At 48.3% G+C, this 16,977-nt stretch overlaps 6 protein-coding genes across 6 annotated transcripts; 5 read left to right on the top strand and 1 right to left on the bottom strand.

The window, feature by feature from the left end:
* Positions 1 to 480: 480 nt before the first annotated feature.
* On the top strand, positions 481 to 1,746 carry brlA (C2H2 type transcription factor BrlA; the record flags this gene model as incomplete). Its single annotated transcript, XM_015553709.1, has 1 exon — positions 481 to 1,746. One exon carries the CDS (start codon positions 481 to 483, stop codon positions 1,744 to 1,746), a length of 1,266 nt encoding a protein of 421 aa, XP_015403120.1.
* A 6,560-nt stretch (positions 1,747 to 8,306) lies between these two features.
* ANOM_008454 (T2 family ribonuclease) lies at positions 8,307 to 9,482 on the top strand (the record flags this gene model as incomplete). The annotated part of the gene is made up of 5 exons (XM_015553710.1): positions 8,307 to 8,573; positions 8,623 to 8,801; positions 8,877 to 8,992; positions 9,106 to 9,301; positions 9,361 to 9,482. Coding segments are annotated over 5 exons (864 nt in total), but the record flags the coding sequence as incomplete, so codon positions are not given.
* A 621-nt stretch (positions 9,483 to 10,103) lies between these two features.
* Positions 10,104 to 11,212, bottom strand: swc5 (putative Swr1p complex component (Swc5); the record flags this gene model as incomplete). Its single annotated transcript, XM_015553711.1, has 2 exons — positions 10,104 to 10,797; positions 10,860 to 11,212. 2 exons carry the CDS (start codon positions 11,210 to 11,212, stop codon positions 10,104 to 10,106), a joined length of 1,047 nt encoding a protein of 348 aa, XP_015403121.1.
* Positions 11,213 to 11,487: 275 nt separating this feature from the next.
* ANOM_008456 (transcription factor domain-containing protein) lies at positions 11,488 to 13,331 on the top strand (the record flags this gene model as incomplete). The annotated part of the gene is made up of 5 exons (XM_015553712.1): positions 11,488 to 11,893; positions 11,948 to 12,023; positions 12,070 to 12,492; positions 12,542 to 12,688; positions 12,743 to 13,331. The coding sequence occupies 5 exons, from the start codon at positions 11,488 to 11,490 to the stop codon at positions 13,329 to 13,331; spliced, it is 1,641 nt and encodes a 546-aa protein (XP_015403122.1).
* A 910-nt stretch (positions 13,332 to 14,241) lies between these two features.
* On the top strand, positions 14,242 to 15,396 carry ANOM_008457 (short chain dehydrogenase family protein; the record flags this gene model as incomplete). Its single annotated transcript, XM_015553713.1, has 5 exons — positions 14,242 to 14,335; positions 14,388 to 14,816; positions 14,878 to 14,975; positions 15,028 to 15,099; positions 15,151 to 15,396. The coding sequence occupies 5 exons, from the start codon at positions 14,242 to 14,244 to the stop codon at positions 15,394 to 15,396; spliced, it is 939 nt and encodes a 312-aa protein (XP_015403123.1).
* A 387-nt stretch (positions 15,397 to 15,783) lies between these two features.
* On the top strand, positions 15,784 to 16,830 carry ANOM_008458 (putative DSBA family oxidoreductase; the record flags this gene model as incomplete). The annotated part of the gene is made up of 5 exons (XM_015553714.1): positions 15,784 to 15,817; positions 15,884 to 15,962; positions 16,030 to 16,070; positions 16,191 to 16,315; positions 16,447 to 16,830. The coding sequence occupies 5 exons, from the start codon at positions 15,784 to 15,786 to the stop codon at positions 16,828 to 16,830; spliced, it is 663 nt and encodes a 220-aa protein (XP_015403117.1).
* Positions 16,831 to 16,977: the final 147 nt, after the last annotated feature.

Genomic DNA, 16,977 nt, shown 5'->3' on the forward strand with positions numbered 1-16,977 from the left:
CTCGACTTGTAAGTGCGATCGGTCCTTCTACCCTTCCGGTTTATATGCCCCAGCGATTTGTTTATTTCACCTGGTCTGCCCTCCTCCATTCCCCAACCTCAACCTCACATTCATCTTCTCTCTTCATCCTTCCTTTCTCTCTCTCTCTCTCTCTCTAAACTCATGCCCACTGTCCTTCATTCTTTCTCCTAGTGCTTTTTGGCAACATAGTCCTTCATTGTCAGACCATCACGCATACTGTCTATCACTCTTTGCTAGTTGTCCTGCTTGGTCTTCCCCTCATTGTACCAACTCACTGCACTTTCTCGATACTGTAATCTTGTGTCATAACATACATACCTTCTCACATTCATTTGATACCGTCCGACATCTGCACAAAAGAGCCTCTGCATACCAAGACTATCCATACTAAACAGTGCTTGAATAGGCACAAACATTGACATACAACGGAAAGACTGTGACCCCAGACACAGCGAAGATATGAGAGCTCAGAACAACCTCACTGTTGAAGTTGACTGCCACTCATTGGGTTCCAACGAGTGCCCCTCGATGACTTCCAGCTTCTCACCCATGGACTCCCCTACGCCAACCCCAACCAGCATCTATAGCCAAGGCTCACTGGCCTCACCTGGGTGGCAAGACGCTGGATCATACCCAGGACATGCTTACGAGCGACATGCTGGAAATGCGCCCATGCGAAGTGCTTTCCGCTTAGCGGGGATGACTTCCAATGAGAATCTGGGTATGTCTTACGGTGGCATGGAAGCACAGGACCGCATGCCTATGCCTGACTTTCTGTCCGCTTACGATGATAACGTGGAGCACTTTTGGCTTCCTTCGGATGCGCCGAAAACCTATGAGACCGGAACACACAGCCTCCCATACCCCCACACCCTGCCCCATTGCCCTCCTATGGTTCGCAGTAACTATCGGCCTCATGCCGCGTATCTGCCAGAGGCCGCCACCAATCCTTGTTTATCGCGATCTATTTTCCACCATGCTGAGCGGGTGGCGCCATCTATGTCTATGGGGAACATGATGCCGTGGATTCCTCAGGCCACCGAGTCCATTGCACCTCAAACCATTGCCCCCTCTCAGGTCGGTCCGGTAACTCCGCCGCCCTCGTACTCTGAGTTCCCTACGTCTATTCAGACTTTCAAGACACACAGCCCTACAACGCCAATTCGTTCATGCTCCATTGGAACTGCATCTGGCCCCGACACGCCCATTAGCCGCTTGTCCGGTGGGACCGGAGACTATATGGAGGACTTCCAGCAGTCACCCCAGTTCCGTGACGGTCTTAATCGCCTCCAACGTCATCCCTCAAGAAAGATGATCAGGAAGCAGTCTTCTCGACAAAATATGTCTCTGGAGAACCTTCCGTCTATTATTAAACAGGTCCAGTTTAAGTGCAAGGAACCCGGTTGCAAAGGTCGCTTCAAGAGGCAAGAGCATTTGAAGAGACATATGAAGAGCCACTCGAAAGAGAAGCCTCATGTCTGCTGGGTGCCTGAATGCGAGCGTGCTTTCTCTCGCAGTGACAACCTGAATGCCCATTATACCAAAACACATAGCAAGCGGGGTGGTCGCAACCGATACGTTGCCACGCTTGATGAGAGCAGCCCAGACTACGACCCGGACTTCCGGGGACAACTTACACAGGATGGGCGCCCTATTCGCGGCTCAACGCTAGATGATCCAATGCCGGATACTCGTGAATACAGCGTTGACGTGTTAGACGATTAAGTTTCACAGTACGAAAGGACATTACGGGTGGATCCTTATATGATACCCTTTGACACCCGAAATTTCTTTTGTCTTTAGATGGCCACTGACATGCGGGGCCTGGGCGGCCTAGGTCGGCGCTTCACGGCGTTTCTGTAAAACAGCTCTGATTATATCCGATTGACGCAATTCTATCTTCTATGTTTTTTCTTTTCTTTTTCTTTTTATATTTTACCCTTATAGTTGGGCGTTTTGCATATGTTCCTTTGTCTTTCTACTTCCTTTTGTTCTCTTTTCTTTATTTCCTTTGTTCTTCAAGAGGTTCTCAATCTACATCTGAATAATACGACATCCTTGGGAGGAACCAACAGAAAAAAGGGGTTACTGTACGCTGAGGTGTGGCTATGTGGATTTTATTGATCTGATTGGTCCATTGTCTGCTGAACACTACATGAAATAATCTATTACTAGACACTAAACATGAATTGAAATCCAGGAAAAGAAATACAAACTTGATTATGACTTCGTCTCAGTGGCTCTTAGTCTCGTATTGTGGCCCCTCTCGATTTTTCTGATGCATCAGCTTCTGCGGCTCACTTGTGGCTTAGCGTGCTATCATCAATACAAAGTTAATTGAGTGTCGATCGCTTCATGAAACCGACTGATAGGTAGGACACAGGATCCCATGGGAGGACGTCCGCGAACACACCAGGTTCACCCTATCGTGTTGTGGGGTTTTGGGGGTCGCTGGCTCCCCAGTCTGGAGGCCATTGTTCCAGTGCCAGTACTGGACCTACTTCGGATATCGACATGGGGCTGAGCGATCCGATCTGATCCGACGACACTAGTGCATACCAGGAGATGTGTGCCCAACGTCACGTATGTATGTATGTATGTAGTATGTAAGTCCTCCGTACAGTATGTATGACTATAACCAGCGGTACTAAAGTAGGTACATACATGCATTGGTTAGGTCCAACCGCCGCCGATCCGGCCCCACTGATTGCTGCTATTTCCACTAGCCCACATTCCAGACCAATGGCATTGTCCCTATTGGCGGAACCAAGAGGCTCAGGAAAGTTCAAGTTGTTGACAACTTAATGCTTCAGAAGGTCCCCGACAAGTGGGCAAGGATTGTCATGGGTCAAAACCCACCCACCCCCGGGTATTGACAGTCATGGACTAGACCTCGCTGGCTCAACTGACTAACCACCGCTGGGCGACTGTTATTTGCCAACATCGGAATTTATGGCATCCAGCTAAGGATTCCAGAAACCGGGATTTCGCTTGAGCTTAATGGACAATAGTCCCCACATGCCATTGCGTATGATCGATGGTCTTTTCTATCTTCTTTTCCGCCAACGAGTGTGGCCGGTTCAGTCGTTGATGGTCTCTCAGTACTGTACACGACTAGTAGTAGTCGATCTTTCCATAGTAAACCAATTTTATTTTTCTTTTTCTATTTTCTGTTCTTTTTTTTTTTTTTTTCTTTCTTTTCTTTTCTTTTTTTAATCGTGTATGTTTTTGTGTCCTTTTTCATGCTAATATCTCATAATAATGTTTTCCCCTGAAGCACTCATTTCCAAAGGAAGACGGATGATGCTTACTCCGTACAAGTCAGTCCATCACGATTTACGCGGCGCGTACCACCTTTTCATACCTTGAACTTCGTACTACTCTAGTAGTACGTTAGCCACCCATCGTACCTGCAACATGATTGAATCCAGTATATTGTCCGGATTATAGCTGAAGTACCCGTAGACCTCTATGGTTTCCTGTTGTCATCTGCCTTCTCTCTGTTTATTTCTTTCTACCAATCTAACCCCACTCCGAATCGTACTATGTGTCGCTAGACACGCTCTCTTCCTTGTTTCCTTTCTCATTTTACCACATTGTCTCACCTGCCTGAGCACGTCTACTATTTAGTTTGTTCCACAAATTAATGGCTATCCATACCAAGATCAGTGTTGGTACCACATCATCTCCAGTATTGAACCACAGGCGGGATGATCTGCGAGGAAGCGGGGCCACACTAGTCTCTGGTGAGCTTGGCGAATATGCTGAGGTGAACCTGATACTTGGTCTAGACACCTTTAGCCACCGATGGCGAAGTACCAGGTACCTCGCGTCGGTCTCAGGTCGTAACTTGTCAGACATTTGTGCTACATTCCATGACTCGTGCGAACTGGACGAATGATATACTCAGTGGATCCGAGGAAAAAGTTTCCACCTACCACCGCTGGTAGTGATCGATGAGGATGTACAACCACAAAATCCCGACAAGCAGCCTACCAACCCAGTGGGGATTTCACCTTCTCCAGCTTGTATAACCTCGACAAAAATATACCACTGCACGGACATTCTATACTGTGCATGGAATGTAACCATCGCTCCACCAGGTACCAAGTCCTTCGAAATTCCTTGGTTCCAAGGAACAGATGAACCACGGTTGAGACGTCCTACTTGGTTCCAACCCCATGTCATGGTAGCATTCTCGATGCGCTTTTTTGTTGGTGCCCCCACTGATTGGCCAACCTCCGGTGTGATTTGGTTCGATGATAGTTGCACAACATATTCAGCTTCACGACATCCACACTATCCTCGCTATCGGAGTTCACTTAAGCACCGTAACAATGCGCGGCATTCGGATACCACCTCTTGGCTCTCTTAGCTCAATCCGACAATTCCGAAGTCATGTCGGATGATAGTTTATTATGCGGCGGAAGCTTTTCTAAATCTAATTCCGATCCCAAGAAAAAAGAACGGCTGAGCATGGGCGGGCGCAGCCTTGCATGAACCATACCGCCAACCCATTGTGGTGGTAGTGCTAATAGTCCATACACTAAACGGCTTACCGCCGGCGTGATTCGAGTGAGCCGTTGGACAAAACCCTGCAGGCAACAACACAGCCAAGGTCAGGTGAGAGTGAATTTGAATTTGAGTAATTTCCCTCACCGACCTCACACCCATCTGCACCGGAATCCTGCTAGAACAGAATCAATGCTTCTCCTTTCCCCGTCCTTACTTGACACGCTGCAAAGATCATTTCCTGTCCCCCTGTTCGATGAGCAAATAATAGCCAGGTGTTGGGATACCGGTGAGATGGTTTCACCACGCCTGCAGAAACTGGTTTGCTAATAGTCTGATTATATGATATCATATGCATGGAGGGATGATCCTCTTCTTCAGCATGGTTATTCGCCTTGCCCTCGCCCTAGATTTGTGTGCCATTTGGTAGGATTTGAGAGGACTTGTGGGGTTTCGAAGTTGTCGACCTGACCTCTTTGACTTTGGCAAATTGGGTGAGGTTGTTTGTTCGAAAAGAAGGTGCACTTGGCCGCATTGGGGGCACATGTTGAGGACTTGTCCCTGCCTGATGTTTGGTGTCCTCTTACGGTCATGTTCAGCTCCGTAGAGAAACAGCATCCGGAGTCGATGATCAAGGTATGATCATGACCTCTCAGCGATAACCCCTTTTAATGCAAGCGCCCTTACTAGTTTGCACACCAAGCATAAGTCCAACAAGGAAGAGTCTAAATTGCTCCTATATTATCGCTGGCTCACAACCCTAGATTCCTCACAAATCTTGTCTTCTATATCTTGATGCTCGTTAACGCTAACAATAGAATAGTTATATAGCTCTATGATTATACCAAGTTTCGCACTTCTTTATCATAAAAAAATTAGTTCTGGCCCCGTTGATGTGGTTATGTACAAGGTCGACTCGACAATCGCTACACGGTTTTGCATAGAGACGAAGACATACTACTTGCTTGAATCGCCTCTTAGATTATGAAAGCTACTACCTCTTGGTATAATGCAGGCATCTGCGATGAGTGCTCTAACCTCAATACGTAAGGTTAATGGTTTGAGTTGGAGTACATGACTGCTCGGTACATCATTTGTGTTGGCTCGATGTTTCGTCAATCTAAGTAGTTTGTGTGATGTACTCTGTACTCTTTCATAGGGACATCATCCAAGATGAGAAATTATTTGACATCGAGGTTGAGTATCTGACTTGAAGCATTGCTAATTTATTCTCTAGTTATCCTTGGGGCGCGTTTACTGGTCTTGGTGTTCTTCAGACAAGCAATTCAGACTGATATTCTGGGTTTTGTCTATATATTCTGTTCAAGATCCAACCCGAGAAAGAGCGTCCCCTCCAAGGGAGTCTCATAATAAGGAGCTATTTCCACGAATCCCACCCTCTTATATAACTGTATGGCCCCTATCATTGAGGGAAGGGTGTCGAGTATCATCATCTTATAGCCGAGATCCTTCGCCCTCTCCACGATGGAATTCACCAAAGCTTTCCCCAGTCCTGTTCCCCGTGCTTCGGGAGAGACATACAGCCTCTTCATCTCACAGTATCCTCTATGGCTTTGAATATCCCCTTGCATTTCTACCGACCTCTGCTTGAGAGGCCGAACAGCCACGCATCCGATCGGGATACCCTCGTCGGCACTATAAGCTAGTAATAATACCCCATGGGGCGCCGCATATTTCCCAGGAAGGGACTGTAGCTCGGAGGCGAATCCTTGGAAGGTAAGATCGAGACCTAGCCATTCGGCATACGATGTGAAAAGTGCTTTGGCTGCTTCGAAATGTTCTGTGCTATGCGCCGGGGTAATTCGAAATGGTGGATTGTTGCTCGTCATTGTAGTTTGATATTCTGAATGGAAATCTCAAAACGCCGGCCAATCGCGGGGGTTAACTTGGGCCCGAAGGAAAGGAGTGCTGTATTGTCACTGGTGGAATGGGTAGCCGATATTCTTCAACTCAGTGGCCTCGGTTTTTGGGCTCAGATCTCACAATTTTGTGACCTGTAGCATCATCTTCTCCATAGCTATACGGAGTACCTCAGCACGGTTTTCCGGTGTCGGACGGTGCTATGACTCAATCAATCGGCACATCCGTCTTGCGGTTATCCGCGGACGAGGCAGGATTGCAAATACACTTGCCAATGTGAAGGAGAAAAACACAAACTTGTGTTTCTTGTTGCTTAATGTGTTTGGGAGGAGCTGGCATTTTAATAGGCAGCCTCAGGCTGTCAAGGCAGCAGAGAAAGCTCACGCGACACCACGCTTACTCCATTCACGTTATCTTGGACTCTCACCCCATCCATCTTTTTCGGACTCGCCTCATCATATTTGCGAAAGTTTCCTCGTCAAAAGATCTAATGATGACTTTTTAATCGCAGGCGCTTGCGAAGATATGACAAGCATCTCCCTTTTTGCGTATGCAGTCCTCATGAAAATGTAGAGCCCACACAGTCATCGCTCTTTGTGACTTGGTTGCTTTACGTTGAAACAAGTGTCGATTCGTTACAATTCCCAGATTCTCAGACAGAAATCTGGGACTTGAATGTTACTGAAAATGTCACACATGGATTTGTTTATCATGTTCTGTCTCCGATCGTGAGATAGAAATTGCTGATTCCCGATGAAATGCCAGCTGTTAAATGCGTGCCCCCCCTCCTCGTTGGTTCCATAGCGACCGAAGGACGGACCGGTTGCTCGTTGATCACTCGTTCGGAAGATGAGGATGCCTTCTAACTACCGTGATATTCGGTGACCACTGCTTCGGTTGACACATTCGCATATACAGTCAGACGTGGGGGCATGATTCTTCGCTATCTCGCTGCAGTCATCTCGTTGCATGTGAACCCACAAACTGGTCTCGGCGAGAGCTGTTGATCGCTCTGGCCTTTGCTCTCAATATTATTGCGCCAAGTCTTTTATTGAAAAAATCGCCCAAGAAGTTGCATGCAAGAGCGAAGAACACAAATCTCTCTGTTACTGTGATTGCCAAGTTTTGCATCACTTGTTCTCTCGGAGGTCGAATGGCCATTTTTGCCTAACAGCGCATTGTCACACAAATAACCTCCAATGAAATTGTATTCTTATGGAACCATTTGATTCGTCTTTTCTTCTCCCCGCCATTCTGTTTTAGCTCGCTCTTCGACCGAAGCTAAAGGGCGGGCCGATGTTTTATTCGGCCCTTCACATCAATTCGACAGACACGTGTACCTGACGGTTTAATTAAAAGAAGATGTGCAGGGACATAGTGCTCGTAAACTCTGGCGAAGCAGGATGCGAGTACGAATGGTGCAGTTGGCCGATGCAACGTTCTGATACATGGTGCTGAAGCAATCGTCCGCGATCGACATTGCCCTGATTTTTCTGTCCACTCCTATGCTTTCGACCGAAGGCGCCCCGACGGCATCTGGGTTGTTACTCCAAACCCGCGAGACGTTCTGCAATTGGCTACAAGCTCTCGGGGGTCGATATTTAGTGGCTAACGGGATCAGGAGATTTGCGGGTCTTGACGGTCTTGTCCGATCCTCATTGCTTTTTATTATCGGCTGGTCGATTCTATCTCCCCTCAAATCAGGTCGCTCTTATCATGACATGTGCCGTTATCAACAGTCAGTGGATCGAAGCGAAGTGTTTCCTTGCTAATCAATAAACACGCTTGTTTTCTTGGTCTTTGTAGACCACATGGGGCGCCTGCTAAATAAATAGGCGCAATACCTGCCTCTCCCATTGCCATCTCTTTTCATCATCTCCCGCTAGGGCTTGTATCCGTTGATTCACCTTGACGATGCTTTCCACACCTTCCCTCCCATCTATGGGCATGCTCGCCCTTAGCGCCATGCAATTGGCTGCAGGTGCAGTGTTTGAGTTCCCGTCCTGCCTGAAGGATACTCCCTTCAGCTGTCAGAACTCGGCCGCAGTAGCCGACTCCTGCTGCCTCAATTCGCCGGGAGGTGCCCTCCTGCAGACACAGTTCTGGGACACAGATCCTCCAGCTGGTCCCTCCGACTCCTGGACCATCCACGGTCTCTGGTAAGTGCTGAAACCATCATACACGGTGCGTAAAACTAACAATATCTAGGCCTGATAACTGCGATGGCAGCTACGAGCAATACTGCGACAAGTCGCGGGAGTACTCGAACATCACCGCAATTATTCAGGAGCAGGGTCAGACCGAACTTCTGTCCTACATGAAGAAATACTGGCCCAACTATGAGGGCGAGGATGAAGAATTCTGGGAGCACGAGTGGAACAAGCACGGTAAGCATCAATTACACTACAGGCTGTAGGCGCCACTCTAAGGCTCGTCGATTGCTAACTCCGTGTATCAAAAAGGTACCTGCATCAACACCATTGAACCAAGCTGCTACAAAGATTACGCCCCGCAGAAGGAAGTGGTTGATTATTTGGCGAAGACCGTAGACCTTTTCAAAGGTCTGGATAGCTACAAGGTTTGTCATATTTCTCCTTTCTTCGTTTATCTCTTCTCTCTTCCCGCTCTCTTCGATCACTACCTGCCTATTTGTCTCCTTTGATCTTCTGAAACCATGCCTAACAATCACAGGCTCTCGCCAAAGCCGGTATCGTCCCCCATGCCTCCAAGACCTACAAACGGAGTGAGATCGAATCTGCTCTTGCTGCGATTCATGATGGCAAGAAGCCCTATATCGGCTGCAAAGACGGTGCGCTGAACGAAATTTGGTATTTCTATAACACCAAGGGCAATGCGATCACCGGCGAGTACCAGCCAATTGACACTCGTAAGTGTCTCCAGTCTATGCGTTATTATATGTCGTCAAGTGAGCTAATTCGATGCCAGTTACGTCTACTAAATGTTCCTCCTCTGGTATTAAGTACCTGCCCAAGAAGGGCGGGAACTCCACCGCGCCAGCCTGGAAATTCCGTAGTGGCAAGGCTGGCCAGTCTGTTCACTTCAACTAAGATGTTTAGAAGATGAAAGTTGTATGTCCTACAAGTATTGCATGTCTACTGGAGTGCTAGGTTGTGCAATGATGTATGTACATAATTATTACGAGACTTTGATATATGTGGAGCTATGTGTACTTGTCACAATGCCCTTGCAGTAGTTTGTTCAGTTTTGGTACTCTCGCGGTGTACCTGTGATGAATCGTACTTGACGCGATGCGAGACCTCAAGGCCATCAGCTTGATACAGCTGGTCTCTTGAGTTTGTGTCGCTCCGACCAAGGGATGACTGTCCGGAATGAATTGGACGTCCCTATAAGTGTATGGTAGCAGCATGTGCGATACGTGCGTCTTACTAGTCTGGGCTGACTACCACCGCTCAACAGCAGCAGGCGACGCACACATGGAGATCCTTCGAGCTGATGGTCAGCGAGCTCATCGCCCATATGAGCAACGAGGGCTTAGGTATTCATTATACGATCCCATGGAACGTCTCATGTATACCGATCTTCGTTCGAAGCTGGAAAGGGCAACGCAAGTTGAATGGACCCGGCATTTAGTCGTGTTGAATATAGCAAAGCAGCAATCCGGACCAATCTGTACGCACAAAAGCGAAGAAAAAGGTTCGACAAGCCCTTTACAAGCCCTTCAAACGCGCGTTTCTTCTCTCTTCCTCTTGCTTGGCACCAACACGATCCAAGAAATCCATACGACCAAGGAAACCCTCCTTGGCCTTGCTGTGGGTTCTGAGCTCGTCCTTGATGCCGGCTTGATCGACGTACGCAGCCCAATCCAAGCGCGACTTCTCGACGGTGTTGATCTTGGGACCACGAGCATTCTCTTCTCCTGTAGTTTCCGCGACAGGCTGCTTCTCCCAGCTCTTTTTGATAGATCCAGTTGGGTTCGGGTCAAAGCGGGAGACCTTTCGAAGGGGTCTGCGGATTTTGATAGCTTCTTTAGAACCTGCGGCGTTCTCGGCGGCGGTCACTGTTTCGACTTCCTTTTCGTTGGCCATATAAAGCTTGGCCTCCGCTGAATCTTTAGGAACGATCTTTTCTTCCGTAATCCATTCGCCCGCAAATTTGTAAGTACGCTTGATCTTCACCATCTCCTCCGAGTATTGACTCGCTTGTCGCTTTTCCTCAGTGACGGGGGTTTCGCCATCACGCATCTCCGCGTCTTTGTTCTCTTCGACCGGGGTATCGTTCTGCTTCTCTGCCTGCAAGGGGGGGAGACCCGGGGTCGTATCAGGGGCATTCATCTTCTCCCACAGCGCATCCACGTCGACAGTTGCTCCATCGATCTTCGCGAGAGGCTTCCGCTCTTCCTGGCTATACAACGGCAAAGTCAGTACCAATCGGACGCAACAACGAAAAGAAGAAGGGGAGCGCACGTTCGCATCTTCATGGCTCGTGTCCGAACGAAGCCGCCAGGGCCACCCTCATCGTCGTCAAAATCGACATCATCCTCATCATCTTTTCCTTTCTGCTTCTTCGCCTTCTTTGCCTTGGCCTTTTGAATCGTCACTTCGTCGCCCGAGTCGAGACCGTTGTCTTCCTGCTCCGGTGCCTTCTTTCCCGTCTTGCGCTTTTTGGCCGCGGGTTCTGTGGCCTCCTCGTCGCTATCGGAACCGGTGAGGCCATCGTCGTCTCGGGCCGCGTCTACTTGGAAGTCTTCGTCATCGGCGGAGTCGTACTGCTCGTCCTCGAGGTCGAGGTCCTGTAATGTAGCTGGATCGGCCAACATGATTCTCTGGCCTGAAAGAGATTTCTTTCAACTGAATTAGAATGAGTCGCAAAGTATAGGAAAGGCGATACTCATACAGGCGCGAGAATGGAAGAAATTCTGCCAGGGCGGTGAGATATTAACTGTCGACTGGACCGTATAATCTATTCCAGCCAATCAGGGTTGAGCCGAGGTGTCTGATATGAAGGTCGATAAGCAGACTAGACATGATCAAGTCCAACTTCACTTCGGCGCCTTTCATGCTTCTTCGACTGATTTATCAATAATAGGTCTCTATGGCACAATACCATTCAATATGCCATCCCGATCATCTGGAGCCGCTTGAACTCGAAATTCTACACCGTCGGGATGCCTTTGGTCTCCCGCCTAAAGTTGTCCAGGATACGCTTGTAGACGTATTCTTCAAATGGATAGCGCCAATACTGCCGGTGGTAGACCGTCATGCTTTCATGAGGCAGTATAACAGCGCGGAAGATCTACCGTCAATTCTACTGCTACAAGCGATGCTCATGGTTGCATCTCGATGCTCTACCAACCAGCAGGGCTCAAAAGAGTATACCGTGTCGCCGCGCACGTTCTATAAGAAAGCTAAGGCACTATATGACGCTGGTTATGAAACCAACCAGATAACTGTCATTCAATCTGTGATCTTGCTAGGTGCTTACTGGGAAGGTCCTGACGGTATGCCTTCACAGTCACCTTGGTTCATCTTTCAGTAGTGTTGACTGCTCAAAGATCTTACTGAAAGTGGAATATTCTACTGGAGCCGGCTGGGTATTGCTTTGGCACAGGAGCTTGGACTACATGAGAGGTAAAATCCCCAATCAGTGATTTTGAATCCGAACTAAGTGAAACAGTGAAATATACACTGACCTCCAACCCTCACAACGAGGCCTCCGCAAACGGATATGGTGGACATTGTATACCCGAGACCGCTCCGTGGCTGCGGCGTTTGGCAGGCCATTGCATATTAATCCAAGCGACTGCACAGTAGAGCCGCTGACAGAGAGTGACTTTGTCGAGCATGATGGAGATGCTTCATCTGGGCCGAAAAGTGAAGTTCAAGCTAGGTTCTTTATGGAGTATGTCAAACTCTGCCAACTTATGGATCTAGGTTTATGCTTGAATCTGTCGGCAAGATCCACTCAAGCTGCCAGGAGTGTCGGAGCTGCGCAATGCGAGCTTGGTTTGAATGAATGGCTCGTAGCTTGTCCGCCAGAGCTACATTGGAGGCAGACGCGCCACACATTTCTGTCAGCGATACTATTCTCCACATTCTAGTAAGTTGTCTATTGCCTAGAAAGCTTGTGGTGTGCTAACAGTGTCCAGCACAATCGTATGCCAGTTGCATTTACTGCAGGCCCCGTATTCATCCAAGGAATCACAGAGCTCGGCGTTTCACGCTGCGTCGACCATAGTTTCAATCCAGGAGACGCTTCTCTCGCATAATGAGCTTCAATACTCACCTACGTTCGTGTATGCTGTCCGTGCACACTCGTATCATATTACATTTTCCTAACAAGTATACAGAATCTGTCACGCCGTAACGTCCATCGTTACCTTGAAACATCAAATGGATGCTTCACTACCATCTCTCCTACATGGTATCAGACTGAAACTGGAATCCAGTCTCGAAATACTGGAGGCATTGTCCAAGACATGGCCCATCGCAACGCTATTCTTAGAATTCTTCCAAACAATGACAACTCCAGAGCATTTCAACAGACTCCTGTCAGTCGCTGTGGAAGATTGTCGCAAACGTGCACTTGGGGACAAACCAGACGACCCCCAAGCACCACGGAGGCCAACATCCTTCAAACGGCCAAAGCTACAACAGGTTGTCCTTCCGCAGAGCAGGGTTGTATTCCAGATCCTGGCGCGAGAAACTCAGAGGCGACAAACGGCCTTGCTTCAGTCTCAGGGCTCGGATATTGCATCCCGTGGAGTAGGAGATGTGCGTTTTGGGTCTGTCTCTAGTGCTACTCCCGGTAGCGTCGATGGTATCGCCCAAGGCGGTCCTGAAGATACGCTAGAAAGCTGCGAGCCTACCGCGGTGTTGCAAAATCTTCGAGAGATTATCCGAATTGGGAATTCTCAGGGGACCGACAATGGGACCTGACTATCGGGGTGTTTAGAACTCAATTTACTTTGAGTGGTACATATACCTATTCGGAATGTATCTGAGAGCCGTATCAGTGGTCTTTCTTGGTGATACATTGGCGGTTATCAAACAAAGTTTGCGCTTCAATTGGGCTCTGGGCGCGAAAGTCCAAGCATGAATCGTCGCACATCAGTAAGGATCGACGGCATGACGCTTCTACGGCTATGCTTGAGTTGAGCGACGAAAGATTGCCACTGAAGGCCATCCTGAGAGGCAATGTGTGTCTTAAGCAACATTGGATCCTGACGCTGTTGTTTCCGCTCGTGCAAATTACAATCTGTTTTTGGTTGCTAGGAAGGACGACAGGTGGACTTGGATCCCCTATCTTTCCAGACGACGAACCAAAACGAGCATCGAGGACAACTTTACAAGACAGGCTAGTAGAATACTGCACAGTACTTTTTCAACTGAGACGCCGTCGAAGTTCTCAAAATTGTTCGCATTGCCCTGGGCGATATTGAGAGGCCTAAAGTTTCTTGGAAGGTCTCTCGAACACCGGCTATTAGAGTAGGTAAGGTATAGGCAGTATTTCAGCTGCAGTAACACTCAAATGCAAGCCTTCAAAATCAAAGCGGTTAAAATTAGCGCGGTGAATATGTGACGATATCATGTATAGTCTAACTACTCGCCGTGGAGATTAATAATGTTGTTGTATGGGCCGAGCCGAGCTCGGGTCGGCATCTAACAAATCGGTCAGGGATTCAAGAATGACAAACCAAGCCCACGTCCCGAGGATAAAACTGAGGTGAATGGATCCCGGATTAAATAACTTACATTCCTTCCATGATCGTATATAAGTAGATTAGCTGCGCGACCTTGAGAGGAATCTACAATTGCCTACCACAAGACCACCAGTCAAGCTTCAACAATGACATCACCCAAACCAGTTGCCCTAGTCGTTGGTGCCTCGCGGGGCCTAGGCCGTCAAATCGCCATTGACCTGGCAAAGAACGACTACACAGGTAAGTCCTTCACAGTCGCCAATCAAGAAAAACAACAATTAATGAAACCCAGTCGTCGTGGCAGCCAAAACCACATCCAACGCCTATGAGACAGTCCCGTTCCCACCAGACCCCAACTCCAACAAATCAACCATCGCCACTGTTGAGCGTGAGATCAAAGAAGCCGGCGGCAAAGCCTTCGCGATCCAGGTTGATGTCCGCGATGTCTCCCAAGTCGAGAACATGGTGAAAGAAACCGTGCGTCTTGCGGGAAGACTAGACGTGCTTGTCTACAACTCCGGCGCAATCTGGTGGTCGTCTATCGCGAATACGCCCACGAAGCGGTTTCAGCTTATGCAGCGGGTCAACCCTGAGGGGTTGTATGCTAGCGTGCAGGCGGCGCTGCCTGAGTTTGAGAGGAATGGGTGGAAGGGACGTATTATTGTTGTGTCGCCGCCTATCTATTCGAGGTTTTTTAGGGGGAAGACGGCCTATGCCATGGGTATGTTGCTTACTGTCGGTATTCAGTTACGGTGGGAATATGTAATGCTGATACTCCGCAGGCAAAGTCGCGATGAGCGTTCTTACTCGTGGTCTTGCGATGGATTTTGTGAGACAGGGTCATAAGGATATGGCGATTACCAGTCTTTGGCCAGCTACGGTATGTCACTTCCCTACGGAAATTGGTTCTGGATTACGACTTATTTATGCAGAGCACCGAATCAGCTGCGACGGAAATGACTACGTCGAAGGACCCTTCTCGTAAAGCCGACCTTAGGAAGCCGGTATGTTCATTGACAGCATTCCTGTATCACATATCTAACCAGACAACGCAGACTGTATTCTCCGACGCCGTTATTGGCATTCTGAAGACACCTGCAGCGACCGTGAACGGAATGTTGGCGCTCGATGAGGACTTCCTACGCCAATACTGCGGAGTCTCGGATTTCTCGAAGTACTCGGTGGTCCCGGGTTCCAATCCACGACGCATCATGCCAAAGGAGCTGCCAGTGCTGGAAGTAGCCGAACAGGATGACGAGGGGATGAGGATGGACAGTACAAAGCTGCGGGCGAAGATGTAGATAGATTGAATTACTTTAGTAGCGTCGATATATATATCTTATTGAATTGTTTTCTATAGCCATTAAGTAATTCGCACGGAGAGCCCAGCTTACCATTGAATACATGATAAGAACCGTATAGATGAAGACCACACTGACTCAAGTTAACCTAAATATACCCCCCCATCTACTGCATCCCCCAAAATTACATCCAGTTAATCCATATACCCATCACGTTGTAAACCAGTACTGCCCAAGCCGACCCGCCGTCGGCCAAACGACCACCAAACATCCTCGGCATTTCATCCCCGCCGATAAATCAACAGCTTAAAACCTTCCCCATAACCAACCCCAAAGTTCAAACCCACCAACTAACTCCCCATATACTCAACACGAGAACCCAAAACAATGGGCAAGAAAATCGAATGCTACTTAGACTGCGGTAGGCCATTATACCAACAACCACCTTTGAATCTGAATCCATCGCTGATAGCAAGCACATGAAAAGTGTCGCCATACAGTTTCTACGCTTTCACGTATCTGCAGAAGAATGCCGCTGCGTTGGAGAGCCTGGACGTTGAGATTGAGTATGTAACATGTTATACTCTATTACTCTTTCCAATGCGCTGGATTGATACTGATTTTTGCTCGTAGGTATATCCCCGTCTTTCTGGGCGGGATTAATGTAGGCAGTGGTAGGTTTCTATACATTACACCTCTCTCTCTTTTTCACACACACATATATATATTTCCACTACCAACCGAAAGAGAAGTAAAACAACACCTCACTAAGCACGGAATTGGAAAATAAAAAGGAAACAAACCCCCCTGGACGCTCCCCGCCAAAGCCGCCTACTCAAAGTACGACGGCAAACGGGCCCAGAAATACTTCGGCCATGATTTCGAGATTCCGCCGTGGTTCCCTATTTTGTCGCTTTTGGTAGGTTTATCCTTATCTTGCCAGTACTGGATATACTATACACTATACTACACTACCCAGCACAATATATTCAGACCCGAACCCCCAACCAGAAAAAGGAAGTGCAAAACTAACAGAATAAACAAATCCAGCCCCAAAGAGCCCTAACCCACATCAAAAACACCCACCCCAAGCAAACCCTCGCAGCGGCCTTCCAGAGCTGCTTCGAGACGATGTGGAAGGGCCAGTTGGACATATCCAAGCCTGAGAATCTGGCCCGGGCTCTCGGGACCGTGTTCGGTGCTGAGGAAGTAGAGAAGATTATCGCCGCTGCGGGCACGCCTGAAGTCAAGGCTGAGCTGGTGGCCACGACGGAGAGAGCCGTGAAGGAGCTGGGCGCGTTTGGGTGCCCGTGGTTTTGGGTCGTGAATGGCGAGGGTAAGGGAGAGCCCTTCTTTGGGAGTGATCGGTGGCATTTTATGTGGGAGTTTTTGGGGCTGCCTTTTGAGGATTTGAGGTTGAAGGCTAGGATTTAGGATTTAAGATCTAGGAATTAGGATTGTAAAGAAAGGTTATATCATTATTATTATTATTGAGTGGATGGTATGTTAAGAAGCAAACGAGAACTGTATATCAGATCTCAGTCCTAGGGTGATTGACTACATGTTGAACATATTATACAT

This window comes from Aspergillus nomiae (assembly GCF_001204775.2).
Source record: "Aspergillus nomiae NRRL 13137 chromosome Unknown contig00368, whole genome shotgun sequence".
Taxonomy (NCBI): Eukaryota; Fungi; Ascomycota; class Eurotiomycetes; order Eurotiales; family Aspergillaceae; genus Aspergillus; species Aspergillus nomiae.